Source organism: Pleuronectes platessa, chromosome 16, assembly GCF_947347685.1.
Source record: "Pleuronectes platessa chromosome 16, fPlePla1.1, whole genome shotgun sequence".
Classification (NCBI taxonomy): Eukaryota; Metazoa; Chordata; class Actinopteri; order Pleuronectiformes; family Pleuronectidae; genus Pleuronectes; species Pleuronectes platessa.
The window spans coordinates 20,171,326-20,185,035 of record NC_070641.1 but is presented as its reverse complement, the minus strand read 5'-3'; the positions used below and the strand labels follow the sequence as shown (position 1 = coordinate 20,185,035).

The following is a 13,710-nucleotide window of genomic DNA, read 5'->3' as shown; positions in this document are numbered from 1 at the left end:
TAGTGTATATGAAATACTCTCTCCACCAAGCATCTCTTACAATATTCATTAATTTGTCTGAAATGCTGAATAATTAAGATTATTTTCTTTAAGTGGCTCAGGGGATATTTTTGTACAAACACACACATTCGCACTCGTGAGAAGCATTAAAGAGCGTCCTAATATTTTCTCTTTGAACACACTTCTGTTTTCCTTCAGAAACAGAGAGTTTGTTTTACTGCAGGAGGGAAAACGGAGAAGGACGTCTCCCTGCACTGTTGTTAACACATCTGGACTGTTCTCCTAACACATCTGGAGTATTCACAGCACGATTGCTTTCATGAGGCTCTCAGGCAGGGGGGGGGGGGGGGAGGATATTGACGTGTCCAGTCCGATCAGCGCAGATGTTTCTCCGAGACGTGAGAAATACAGATCGAGCGACACTCGTGACCAACGTGATCCAGTTGCCATTACTGACCTCGGAGAAAGTCAATCACCATCTAGAGTGACAATTACGTGGAGCCGATCAACAAGCGTGGCCGCCCCACACACACACACCAAACACACACAAACACAATTACACCAGGTGAGGGAATGAGAAAGCGCAGGCCTTTTAAAGTTGATGAAGGGAAGGAAAGAGAGGAGAAAAGAATGAAAGTGCAAAGGTGAGAAAAATGAGAAATGAAAACAAAATAATAACTTCTTCCCTCTGAGTTTTAAGGAGCTGCCTGCCTTGGTTCCTTCGAGCTGAATCGCTTAGAATGCAGCCGGAGAAGACTTCTTTTCTTTCCTTAATCAATAATGTATTTCTTCTCAATACAGGCGAGCGATGCATTATTCAACAAAGGCACGGAGATGTATGGGAGGGACTAACACAGGCAGATTCTGCGACATTTACCTAATTAACAAGTACGAATGAAAGTCAGGAGGAGGATAGAGGGACGGGTGGGGGGACAGCGCAAGAAGAAAGGTATGAAACAAAAAAGAGAGAGTGAGAGAGGAGAGGAGGTTCTTCTTCAGAACGGGGAGGCTCTCGGATAGAATTCTCCAAAGGTTCACGTGGAACCGGCTTTGAGTGAAAGTCATCAGCATCGAGAGATTTAGCCTCCAAAGTATCAGGCAAGGGAAAAACACACACACACACACACGCACACACATACACACAGTGCACACAACAGCATTAAAGTATATATATGCAGGGATGTTTCACACACGTCTACGTACACACATACACACAACTGTGAAGGCTTTATCGTGAATAGACAAACACACTGAGGGTCTTACAAGGCGTTATCATTGGAGGCGAAGCTGCTCCCCATATTTCACATGAGGATTAGTGCAAATCTGCATTGAACAGGGCGGCAGAGAGACCGTGCTGCGAACACTTCAGAGGGTAACTATATAAACCTTAACCTACAGAGGGTGAGGAGTTATATGAACTTTAAGAAGCACTTTCTATAGAACACAGCAGAACATTAGAAGAAGCCTTGTTTCAGATAGAAACGCACTAAAACTTTTTTTAAGTGAGATTTGATATACTCGACACCATCAAAGCTGCTTTTTAATCAAATGAACTGTGCACAAGAACATAAACAGTGTAGTTTACAGAAAAAGTTTAAATGGTGATGGAAAAAAAAACAACTGAAGGATCCAGTGCAAAAAGATTAGTTCTTGCAATTAATCATTAACAGAAAAATGGTCTGAAGCAATTCTTAGAATTGGTTAATTATTTATCCAGCGAAAACATTAGTCACTTTAATGATTTGTTTTGTTTTCCAGACAAAAAGAGCAACCTGAGGCCAGAATGATTTATTGTGCATTAATATTCATTGATAATATATAAATAGTCAGATGCAGCCCGAATAGCAACTTTTCCTCCACTTAAATTACTAATAAGTGTTTTGTAAAGATTCTAAATCTCAAAATAATCAAGATTTTGCTCAATCACGGTAGATGTGAATTTCGATGAATTTTTCAAAGTCACACTTTTACCTCCGGATATCTAACTTGAATTTAAATGTGCGACTGGTGTAAACAAACCATGACATTCCTCAAGCAAGTCTACAGATATGCAAAACATCTACAGTGTTTTAAGATTACAATTTTTGGGGAATTCATCTCTTGCACGTCGTGAAAATGACGCATTTGGCCCAAATGGCTCTGAGGGTATTTCTGCTAAAAAGCCTCAGAAACATTTCCTGAGCCTGCAGAGTTTGTGAGTGTAAAGCAGAGACACACACTTCAGCCTGTGGTTAGAAGCCAGCAGATAAAGACAGAGAACATGGGGAGGAAGAAGGAAAAACAGGAGAAAGAAATCAAAGACGAAGGCAAAGTGTTGGGTCGAGCCCTTTAAAGTGGATTATTTTCTCCTCATCTGAGGAAACACTCCTGCTGTCGAGGAGGTGAATCACTGCTGTTTCAATGACACTCACTGACAAGGGGCATGAGGAGGGTGTGTGTGCGTGTGCGTGGGTGTGCGTGGGTGTGCATGTGTTGAAATTGGGGGTGTGTGGCAGGTGCCAATCAGGACATTCTGTAATTCCCCAGCACTCAGCCTTCGCCTGAGCTCAAACAGAGGTATTATCCCTCACCCTCTTTCCTTTCACCATTTCTCTGCTTCCCCTTCTCCACATTTTCAATTCCAACAATCTCCTCCTCCCATCTCCTCCTCTCAACACCTACCACCTTCTCTCCTTCCCTCCTCATCCTCTTTCAAAACGTTGCCGCTCGTTGCATGTACGTGTAAACAAGTGAGATTATCAATGCAAAGTTCCAAACTGACCTCTACTCTGAAAGTTTTCAGGGTCAGATTTGGTTGGAAATCAGGAGATTGCTTTGAGACATTAAACAGGGAGAAGGATGCTTCTCCTCCAGTGTGACTGGAGCTCAAGGTTTTCTTGCACTCGCAGATCTTAGAGAAAGAAAATGTTCTGCAGGAAAAGAGGAACAAGGACAAGCACTACCTTTGACAAAAGAGAAAACAGATAACTCAGCCTCGCCATTGTTTCAATTGTGCACACCAAATAATCGACGATGACATTGACGGTTCTGAATTCTCTCTGTGGAGCATCTTTACGGCTCGTCCTGCTAACACGGTGTCTGCTAAGCCTCCTTTGATCTTCTGGGCAAATAACACAGATAAGAACATCCTCATTGTGAGCGCCACGACTCCCGGGAGCTGAGCGCCGCCTCGCGAATCCACACCGTCACGAGCCGTTCATCTCCTGCCATCGAAAGTTCAAAGTGATTGGCAGACGAGGGGGCATCCCCTATTCAAGTGTGAGACCCTGTCACAGATCAGCCACCTACGTCTGAGGGAATCCTGCACAATGAGAGGCTCCTGTAGCTCACACTCACAAACACCTCCTACTCCTCTTTAGTCATCCCTTCTTCTTCCCTTTCAACCTCACTGCGGATGCTTACCCTCCTACTCCACTCCTCTTCCCCCACAGCGTCTCATTTCCACCGATTCCCTCCCACTTCCTCCCTCTGTTTTCATTGTCTAGAGATAAGCCGCACCAATATCTGTGAGGGGCAGCTAACAGACAAGGCCCCCCCACGCTATGTTAGCATGACAGGATGGTATAACCCTCTGGCAGTCTGTCTGGAGAAGCAACAGCCTGATATGTAAAAGCTGACAAGTGAGGGTCTGATTTTCTCAGTTTCAGCAAAGTTCCACAGACAGAACTATCAGCAAATCGCTCCAAACCACAGCAATTCATCAATCATACCTGTATTCATGCACAAATCATCCATCCACCCAAGATTCTCCTCTCACTCCTCCGTACCTTGTCAGCCATGATCATGGACGACCCTCCGTGGATGCCGAGGATGGGGATGAGCGCCTGCGTGGAAATAAAATCCAAAATCTGGGCGATGGCCTCCTGGTCGGTGCCATCCCCAAACACCACCCCGTGCATCTTGGTCCCGGACATCAGGTCGCACATGTGAGTGATGATGCTCTTCGGGTCGGTCTCGTTGACCAGCAGTGTGACCACATTGACGTCAATGGGGTCCTCCTTGCTCCACAGCGCCCGGATGTCCCTCTCGGAGATGTAGCGCGTGCGTCCCAGGATCACCGCAATGTTCAGGACCGGCACTTTGTCCGAGGCGCCACCGGTCCGCTGCTTCTGGGCCACCACGGGGTCCGCGAACAGGGTCACCACCACCAGGAGGGCCAAGAAGAGCAGCGCGCTGTTCCTTCCACTGCTGCTGCTCCAGCTGCTGCTCCTTCTACTCCTCCTCTTACTCCTTTTGCTGCTGAGGGACATTCTGCCAAACCACTTCATCCCCTGCACGGCGAGAGCATGAGGAGGAACAGAGCAGATGAAGACAGATCAGAAGGAGATGGGGTGAAGGGAGAGAGTAGCGTGAAAAAGAAGACGGCAGGGGAGAGAAAGACAGGAGAGATAAATTGTCAATGCACAATTCTTTCAGCCGAGCAAATTCAGGTGGCATCTTTCTTTTTTATTCACCTCCTTCTCAGCAGCGTTATTAGACATATAAACCATGCGGGGAGGGAGACGGCCTTGAGAGGAATTTGCGGAGGGGTGAGAGAAAGAAAAGATGACTAACAAGTATATTCTTTATGGTCACGACAGCCAAGATCAGGAGCAAGCTGTGCTATTTGGAAGAGGCAGGCAGAGATTTGCACAGTTTATAAATGTAATATCTTAACACTCCACCTTCAGGAGGGATTGACGCACAACCAGTTATGAGGAAGCCGGAGTTACAGGAATAGAGAAGCTGTGCTGAGCAGTTTCGTACTTTGGAGGACAACATAGTTATCTCTTTTTTATAATGTGTGTCTCACCACATGGAAAAGGTTTTTTTGACTCTTTCAGACAAATGAGGGCTTTCAATCTGTCTGTTGCTTGGGACAAAAACTCTGGTACAGATTAATGGTTCCCAGGTGACATCTCCTAGTTGACGTCCCCATTAGTGTCGCCATAACTGTCACAATATGTGGTTTGGAATGAAATGTCTCCACAGCCATTGGACGGATTACCATGACATTTCACATTCATGTCCCACTCCGGCTCCCATTAGTATCTGCAATACCTTTAATGATCCCTTCGCTATTCATGAAGCGCCACCATCAAGTTAAAATCATACTCTGTCCGGTACTTTCGCTCACGGCCGACATCCGTGCTCAGCTAATGGCACCATCAGTGTGTTGTCCCTGTTTGTTTAATGCAGCTTAGAGAACGTTTGCATGTGAGCGACAGAAGTGAGACGGCAAGGTCAGCCAGAGAATTAGCATCTAGGGCAATGGCCAATATTTGGGGCCATGTCGGCAGCGGAGGTCCAGGCTGAGACGGTCTTCGGCACAATATTTATAATCCAACGAGTTCATCTTATCACACTAGTCAAACCTTTCTCCACACCAACTGAGATGTTACTTTGGAGGTGTTTCAGGCACAGACAACTTTGCCCAAAGCCCCAAAATCGTGTCCCATTGCCTGTGGATTCTGCACATTGACACACAGGGTTTAGTTTAATATATAACCAACATTTCAAAAGGTGGAGAAACCACTCACAGCTTTATAGCAGGATTCAAAAGGATGACTCAAACACTGTCCTCGCTGCACGGAACCTACTCTTATAGAATCACTCTTGGGGTCATCATAAAAAAAACAGTAAAAAAGTAGAAAAACTTTACAGTCTGACAACGGCATAGATACAACTGTACAGTTTGATAAATTGCCTGACATGAGGGACACTATGTAGTAAACACAACACTATTGGAAATGTAAGGTACGTTTTGCCAAATACAAATCTCTGCCCATCCGTTGAGGAGCTGTGATGTAACTAGGGAACAAATCAATACATCACGTTCAGGTGGGACACACCAGCTGATGCTGGGTCGAGCGTATCCTCACCTGACATTTACTAGATTCTTCTATAGAGGATTCAATTCAAGAAGTGGAGACACAACGGTCAAATGCACAAGAGTTCCATTCGTCTCCCTGGAGGTAAGTAAGTTACAAATTACATAAGGGCTGAAAAGAGCAGACTAATATAAGTCAGAGGGCTATAAATAGCTCGGGATGCCAGATAGTGTTCTCTTGTGTGTTTTCTTTGAAGTAGCACTTCAGGCCCCGGACAGGGAGGCAGAAGGTGGGGGAGGTGAAGAGTGGGAGTTTCTCAGTTGAAAGAACCGGTTGAGCGTGTGTGTGTGCGTGAGAACGTGTCCATGTGGGAACAAATGAAAGTGAGAGTCAGGTGAGATCGTGACAGTGGTTGTTCTGCAGGAGAGCAAGGTGCCATCCTCACAGCACAATCTACACATCACGACACGAGGGCAACACTCGCCGGCCTCACAACTTAATGCTCAGGGAGCATGAAACACCGAGTGAGAGCGTGTGTGTTGGTTTACCATCATGTGTCGGACATGTGAGCAGGTGTGCCCAACATCCGAGCGCGAGCGGGATCAGAAAGGCACGAAGCATATGGTCGCATAATGTGTCAGTGTGCACCGGTGAAGATTTATGGATTCACCGACAGGACCGCATGTGTTTCTGCGTCTCCACAGAGCCGCTAAGCGCATGATTGATTCCCAGGAGCTGTCGATTATCATGTCACAGTTGGAGACGGAGCAGATTTAAGCACAGGATCATAAGACACTTGTCTCATTTACAAAGCGCCCCTACCTATTAACATAATCGACAAAACAACACAGCAAGACGTCCACTTGTTGCCAGTCGACGTATTCACCACAGATTTAATAGCCACCAGTTCTTTGTCAGTTTGTCTGTTGGCGAATGAGAATTCTCAAAAAATCAGATCAGATGTGGTTGATGATAAAAAAATATAGTTTCTGGTGCAGATGTATACTCTTCAATTTTTTTTAATTGCATAGTTTTTAACTTTATTGTTGGATGTTAATGGTAATGTAATTTACTTTAGTTGAATAATATTTGAATACCAATAAAATCAATCAATCATTACATATCTACCTTTCTGCATTGGTATGCATATCTGGATTTACTGTTATAAAATGAATACATCATAAAATATCTCATTTTGACCTGTTCCAAATCTGTGACTTCATGTTTTAGTCTCCATGCAGGTTATAGTGTGAAGCACCACTGACCAGCTGAGCAGCTGTGGCTCAGGAGAGAGGGTCGTTCATTTACAAGAAAGTCAGGGGTTTGATTTCCGGCACTCCCACTGCACATGCCAAAGTGCCCTTGGGCAAGATACTGAGGCCCCTAATTGTGCCTGATGGCTGTTCAGTGAGCGTGTGAAGGGTGTGTGATTGAAAAAATGCTGAATGAGTAAATGTGACCTGAAGTGTAAAACACTTGTAGTGGTCGTCAATTTAGAAGAGCGCTAAATGAATATAATTTACCGGTTTTCTAGGTATTAAGTGAATATATATTGAAATTATAAATTAACACTGTTTTTATGAGAATATGTTTAGCTATGTAATGTATGTAAAGACAATTAAATAAGGTGTACATCGTTTTCCAACCCCTGAGAAACGAGGGAACCTTCCAGCTGCATTGTCTCTGTTACTAAAGCCTGATGACGGCTTTTAGATCATTTTCAGGAGCATTTGTCATAACCTGCGCTTCTCCAATGAAATCGAGACCCCGGTGGAAAACTCTATTGTTGAGTTGAATAATGCATGTGGGCTCAATGTGTCATACAGTGTTTAACATGAGCACAGGACTGCTTGTCCCCCCCCAACCCTCGTCTGCCCAACAGAGCATAAACACAGTTAGACCTGAGGAGGAATCATCCAGCTCCTGGTCCATTCACTGCAGAGGGAGCGAGCGAGCCGACGCCTAATGGATTCCTATTGTCGACATCAAGAAGTCGACGTCTTCCTTTCCCCCAAAAAGCTGTAGGATTACATGAAGACTTGCACTGACAGATTATGAATCATTTAATTCTACGGGACGGCTTTTTCTCAGCAGGGAAATGAAAAGAAAGAAATATTCACCTAATTTTCTATAAATACAGCATTTCATCGTGAAGTGCCTGCAGCTCCTGCTTCACCTACACACCTTCACACTGACAGTATATATCTCGGAATAACAACAGTTTCTTTAAGTTTTGCTAAATGAGCAGCTTCCCTAGTCATTTACAAACTGGTCCAGGGATTCAAACCAACAGCTCTAAAGGGCCCAGCTAAGCCCACTGACTGGTTCTGGTTCGCCTTTGAGATCTTGCAAAACCTCCAGTTGACAGGACGTCATGATCATCTCTGAATTTCACCATTAATATCACATCTCTGCAGGACCATCAAACTTTGCCTAAATATTTCTTTATTAACAGTTTCTGGAGGTTGTTGGTATTTTTGTCACTTTGGCTGTGAGGGGTCTCTCTATCAAAACAATGAGAGAAGACCTAGTTAGATGAAGCTGTGAAGCAGCATGGCATCATGGGAGTCGGGGTTAGTGAGTTTTTTTATTCACGCTGTGCAGCAAACGCCAATAATCCTGATCCAATGGGACCGATACCAAACAGCCGAGTGCCTAGATGTGTGTTTTTCCTTCAACATGTGTTATGTCATTATTATTTGGGGATAATACGAGTACACAATAATTGTTACACGTTATATTTATATTATGTAGATGTGTCATTTTAGAAAATCTAGTCAGAGGAGCTGAGAAAGACATTTTTCAAGATTATTTGGAAATCAAGTCTTTGCAAATTTTGCGATACTGTTACACAACTTATGTACAAAACACACACGATAGCAACCGGGAAATGTTTCTATGGATCTCTCAACTATTTTCATGAATACAAACCAGGGGGGACAGAAAACTCCTACAGTCAGTTTCAGGGGATGCTTCTCTGTTTTATTAAAAGAGTCCAACTGGTACCAATTTGGCATTTATGGTATTTATAGTAACAGGAGAGTCCAGTGTTGACAAGCTTATCTCTCAGTTCCAATGAGTGATGTGGAAATCTGACTAACAAAAGAGTGGTGGGGTGGGGGGGGGGGTTTCTTTCCTTGTCTCAACTCTGCAGCATCACAAGGGGATTTCAGGGAGAGGAGGATGCTGGAGGGGGGGGAAGCACAGAAGAGGAGGACGGAGGGAAGAAAGCAATATTTGGGGAGAGAGCTGCAGACATTGGAGAGAGAGAGAGAGAGAGAGAGAGAGAGAGAGAGAGAGAGAGAGAGAGAGTGAGAATCTCCAGGCCAAATCGGATTGGGGCAGTTTGTCGTCACACAAAGGCTACCGCTTCCTGGCACCACAACAGTAAATGATGTTTGGCAGGCACATCCATACTACTGGCTATCGTTCACACACACACAAACACACACACACACACACACACACACACACACACGCACACACACTCGTATTTCCTCACACAAGGCACAAAGTACAAATACTCTGCATATCTACACTACAGTCTAGAAAACACTCAGAAACTGAAATACTGTATATTTACTGAAACTTTGCACGGGGGGTGGGGGGGGGGGGGGGGGGGGGGTTCTCTCCATGACGTCAGAGGACATCCAACTCTAAATCTTTGAGTGCAAAAGAAATGCATGTCCCCATAATGTGGCTGAGTAAACAGATGTAGGTCCCCACAATATGAATATTCAAGTTGTGGGAGCCTAAGTGTGTTTATACAACAGTCACACACACACGCACACACACACGCACACACACACACACACACACACACTCTCCAGCACTGAAATCTCTCTTGTTATAACCATTACCACGATTCCCACGAGGCCTCCCTGCCACAAAGCCCACGTCTCTGGTCCGCACACAACTAGGTTTCACACGCATCAATAATTCAGCTGCATTATCTTTACATGATGATTAATACGATTGCATTTGCTGCTGCAGTCCCATTCTCTCTTCCTTCTATCTTCCCTAAATGGCATTAAAATTAGATTTGCGTAGCGTACACACTCTATGGATATGATTTATTCACAGAGTCGGTTTGATACTGAGGATGATAAGTGTGTTTTACTATGCCACGGCCCAGCGGACACGCGTGTGTGTGTGTCTGTGTGCATTCTCTCTTGTTTGTGGAAGACTGACCTTAATGTTGTAATGTTTTTTTTTTTTTTTTTTTCCCCATCTCACATCAGCTCTGAATTCATTTATCGCCCGTTCATCTATTCACTTATCTGTCCATCCCTCCCTTCATCCTTCACGCTACTTTCATCCGACCATCATTCCTCCATCTTCAGCCGCTGTCTCTGGTACATTACAGTTCTACTGCATTTGTGAGTTTATTGTCTGTTTGTTAAGCAGCATTACACAAAATCAACCAAACTGATTTACCACAAAACTTGGTGGAAGGATGGGGGGGGAATACAACATTTTTGGGTGGATCCAGGAATTTATTTTTTACTTTCTTTGACATTGCGAGATGCTTTCTTTTTACATTTTCACAGATTTCTTATGACATAAAGATTATTAAACGTGTGAAATTTGCTGCAGCTTGATTGATTTTACGGGGACTGTTGGGCCGCAGGCGGAGGAATACACTCTACTGAATCGTTTTTTGCTTATTTCCAACTCCATTCTCCTCCACTGTCCTTGAATTGACACAATCATCCACTAGAATCCAGCACAAACCACAAATCTAGAGCCCATGCCATGTACTTTGTATTTCGGTGGCTTGACGGAGACATTTTATAAGAAGCCCGCTTTGTTCTTGAAGCAGCTTCTAATGAGGGGAAGTGATTGAGCTGAAGACAAAGAGTCGCTGCTGGCTGTGCACCTGGTGAGAAGCGACGGTAACTGGGAACCAACAAGGAGCTTCTTGGAAATGTGTGTGTGTGTGTGTGTGTGTGTGTGTGTAGCTCCACATAACATCAAACCCACCTCCCCTCCACGGCCAAAGAAATGCTGAGGCCCAATGTTTTTTTTTCTTTCTCTTACGTAATCCCATCTCCAAGCATCACTCTCAGGTCTGCGTCTCTGCATCAGCATCAGAGTCCAAACAATCATTTCCTTCCACACTCGTCTCATCTTCACATCCTCCTCTTCCTCAGCAGACCTCTGCAGGGGATGAATTTGCTCGAACGCCGTCCTTAGGGTTTCAAACTTCCTCCAACACTTTCTCTCTTCCTGCCCAATTACACAAAAGACTGTTCCCTCTAAAAAATCTAAATGAATGGAGCTGTGTTTCTACGCTTGATCATCAGGCCTGAAACATCCCCCCCCCCCCCCCCCCGTGTCGTTTTTCCCCGTGTCCCCGATTCCTTTTTCTCTCTCGACTAATTTCACTCCCTTTAGTTATATTGGTTTTATTCTGATTCGTAGGGATGCAGATCTTCTGCAGAGGGAAGGACGTCTCTTGGCCTTTGCACAAAGTATCAATGTGATTAGAAGAAGCAGATACATCATGTTTTGCAAGAGCAACGTACGGTTTTTAAATTACTTTCTTTTTTCTTGTTTGTCATTAGACAGAAGTAATGACAGAGGCCTGAGCAGGAAAAAAAACTACCTTTTTACCCCCAGAACAAAATGTCACATCACTAACGAACCTTTTTCTGAGACCGATACTCCGAGTGCAAATCTGAAGCACTACATTAAACGTGAGTGTGGCTGCAGAGTCACGCCGAGTGAAACACAGCCGTCAAAACTAGTTGCACTGAAGTCTGACAAAATGTTCATCAAGGGGGTGGAGGGATTTGAACAACGGGGGCATTTACAGGAAGCAGGAAGGGTCTCACAAAAGAGGCCATGTGGAGCCATCACGTTATGTTGGATTCTTCCGCTCTTGAAGCTTGACCCTCTGGGAATGAAAGCCGGGAATAACTTTGCGTCTGCTGCTTCGGTTTTGACACACACTCCCCAACTTCACCCTGTGAGTAACCCCCCCCCACTCGTCTCTTCTGACAGTCGTCTCCTCTGTCACCTCACTTCTCTCCATTTTCTCCCGGCCGTTCCCTCATTCACTCCCTTTCCCTCTCTCTCTCTCCCAGGCCCCAGCCATCTGGTCCGTGTGCCCTGACTTGTGCATGAGCGCCCACGAGAAGCCCAGTGGAAGTAATCGTCTGTTACCACTCAGGCTTCAACATGTTGTCTGCCCACTGCACATACCTCTTTAGCTCCCTACAAATCCACTGTGTGTGTGTGTGTATGTGTGTGTCTGTGTGTGTGTGAGACAGACAAAGACAGAAGTGAGGTCACTACTTTTCTCTTATATAAAAGGATGTGATCAGCGCTCGCTCTTTGCACCTGATGCCTGATACACACCTCTCCCTCTGTGCTACATCGAGTCTCCTCGCTCCTTTAGTTACTTTCTTTTCATCCCATTGGCGGCAGTGAGTTCCAGCTTCATTGTCATGCAGGAGGCCGCTATCAGACCCTCTTTATGAAATTTGAATTTTGCTCTATTACCAAACAGCGATACCGTATAAAAGAATAATAATGGCTGAAGAAAAAGAAAGTGATTGCAGTGCATTAAGCGGACGATGTGATTAGAATACAAAGAAGTAGTTATTCAGAGTTATTGGATGTTGGTTTGGAAGCTCGTTTGGCCGTTAGACAGCAAACCCAGCTTCTTCTAGACCTGCAGCGATTGTTTGTGTGCGGCCAACAGGAAAGGAATCTTCCATCTGAAGGCTGGCGTCAGAGGTGATTTCAGGTTTTTATTCAGCCATGAACGATGCTGATGAATCTGAAACACAGGAGCAATCTGTCCTGTCCTCTGTGACCATTTGAATTTGGGTTTTTTTTTAGAAGAAGAACTTCAGGGCTGCCATCTCCTATAATGCTGCTTTCATCTATATGTAAATAAAGGCGTATTTAAAAAAATCACATCAATCACATTCATTCACAGTCTCTGTTCACACTCTTCCAGTCTTTCATCCTCTCATTCTCACGGGTTCTCTCTACAGCCGCCTGTCCTGTGTGTGACTCTGACATATGATTGGCAATAATACTTCAAAATCATACTCTGGATATCACACACACACACACACACACACAAGATGATGCTGAACAGTAAAAGCAAGGTAACCATAAGGCAGAATGATCCAGGCCTTGATCTACATGGGGGGGAGGTGGTGGGTTAATACATTATTTCCTTTTGCTGTCATAAAAAAATGGATTGCCCTTCCATGGGCTGAGTCTGACGCCATAACAGAGAGTGAGAGAGAGAGAGAGAGAGAGAGAGAGAGAGAGAGAGAGAGAGAGAGAGAGAGAGAGAGCTTCTCTGTGATAGGGAAACTGCGCTTCAACAACGTGACTGAGTCCTGAGAACAGGAGAGAGAAAGAGAAAGGGAGGGAGGGAGGGAGGGAGGTGGTGTAAATTCATTTGGATCTCCTCATTAGGTTCAATGGAGCCAACGCAATACAAGTGCGACCCCTACTGGTACAACGTGGGCCTAACTCGTCCACTCGTGGCCAAGACGCTCCTTGTACCGGGAGAATTAGATATTTTTTGGTGGGGTCTTTTTTTAGGGCAAAGCCTTTGTTCACTTTCAGACGCAGCGATTTGCCTCCCCCCCATCAAAAGAATAAACCGCACCGCCACAAAGAGAACGCGCACAGAAAGATCTGTGTAACGCAACGCTGCGTGCACGTCCTGGAATGGGATGGAGAGGAGCTGGAAGTTGTGCCAGCGCACCGGCGCGAACACAAAAACCCCGCAATGTGCGACCCAACCTCTGGATAACATCGGCAGAAAGCGCATCTCTTATTCATGCGTTAGCTCCGTTTATTTGGGGTGAGCCCGTGATCGCTGGAAAATTTGGTGACTGCTCGGTGCATGTGCCACAAATCTGCGTCT

General features: G+C 45.0%; 1 protein-coding gene across 1 annotated transcript in view; it reads right to left on the bottom strand.

The window, feature by feature from the left end:
• grin2aa (glutamate receptor, ionotropic, N-methyl D-aspartate 2A, a) overlaps positions 1-13,710 on the bottom strand; it is a 106,623-nt gene that overhangs the window by 92,169 nt on the left and 744 nt on the right. The window contains exon 2 of the mRNA XM_053444344.1: positions 3,768-4,271. Coding sequence (XP_053300319.1) covers positions 3,768-4,268 — 501 coding nt within the window. The 5' untranslated portion in view covers positions 4,269-4,271. The remainder of the gene's footprint in view (positions 1-3,767; positions 4,272-13,710) is intronic.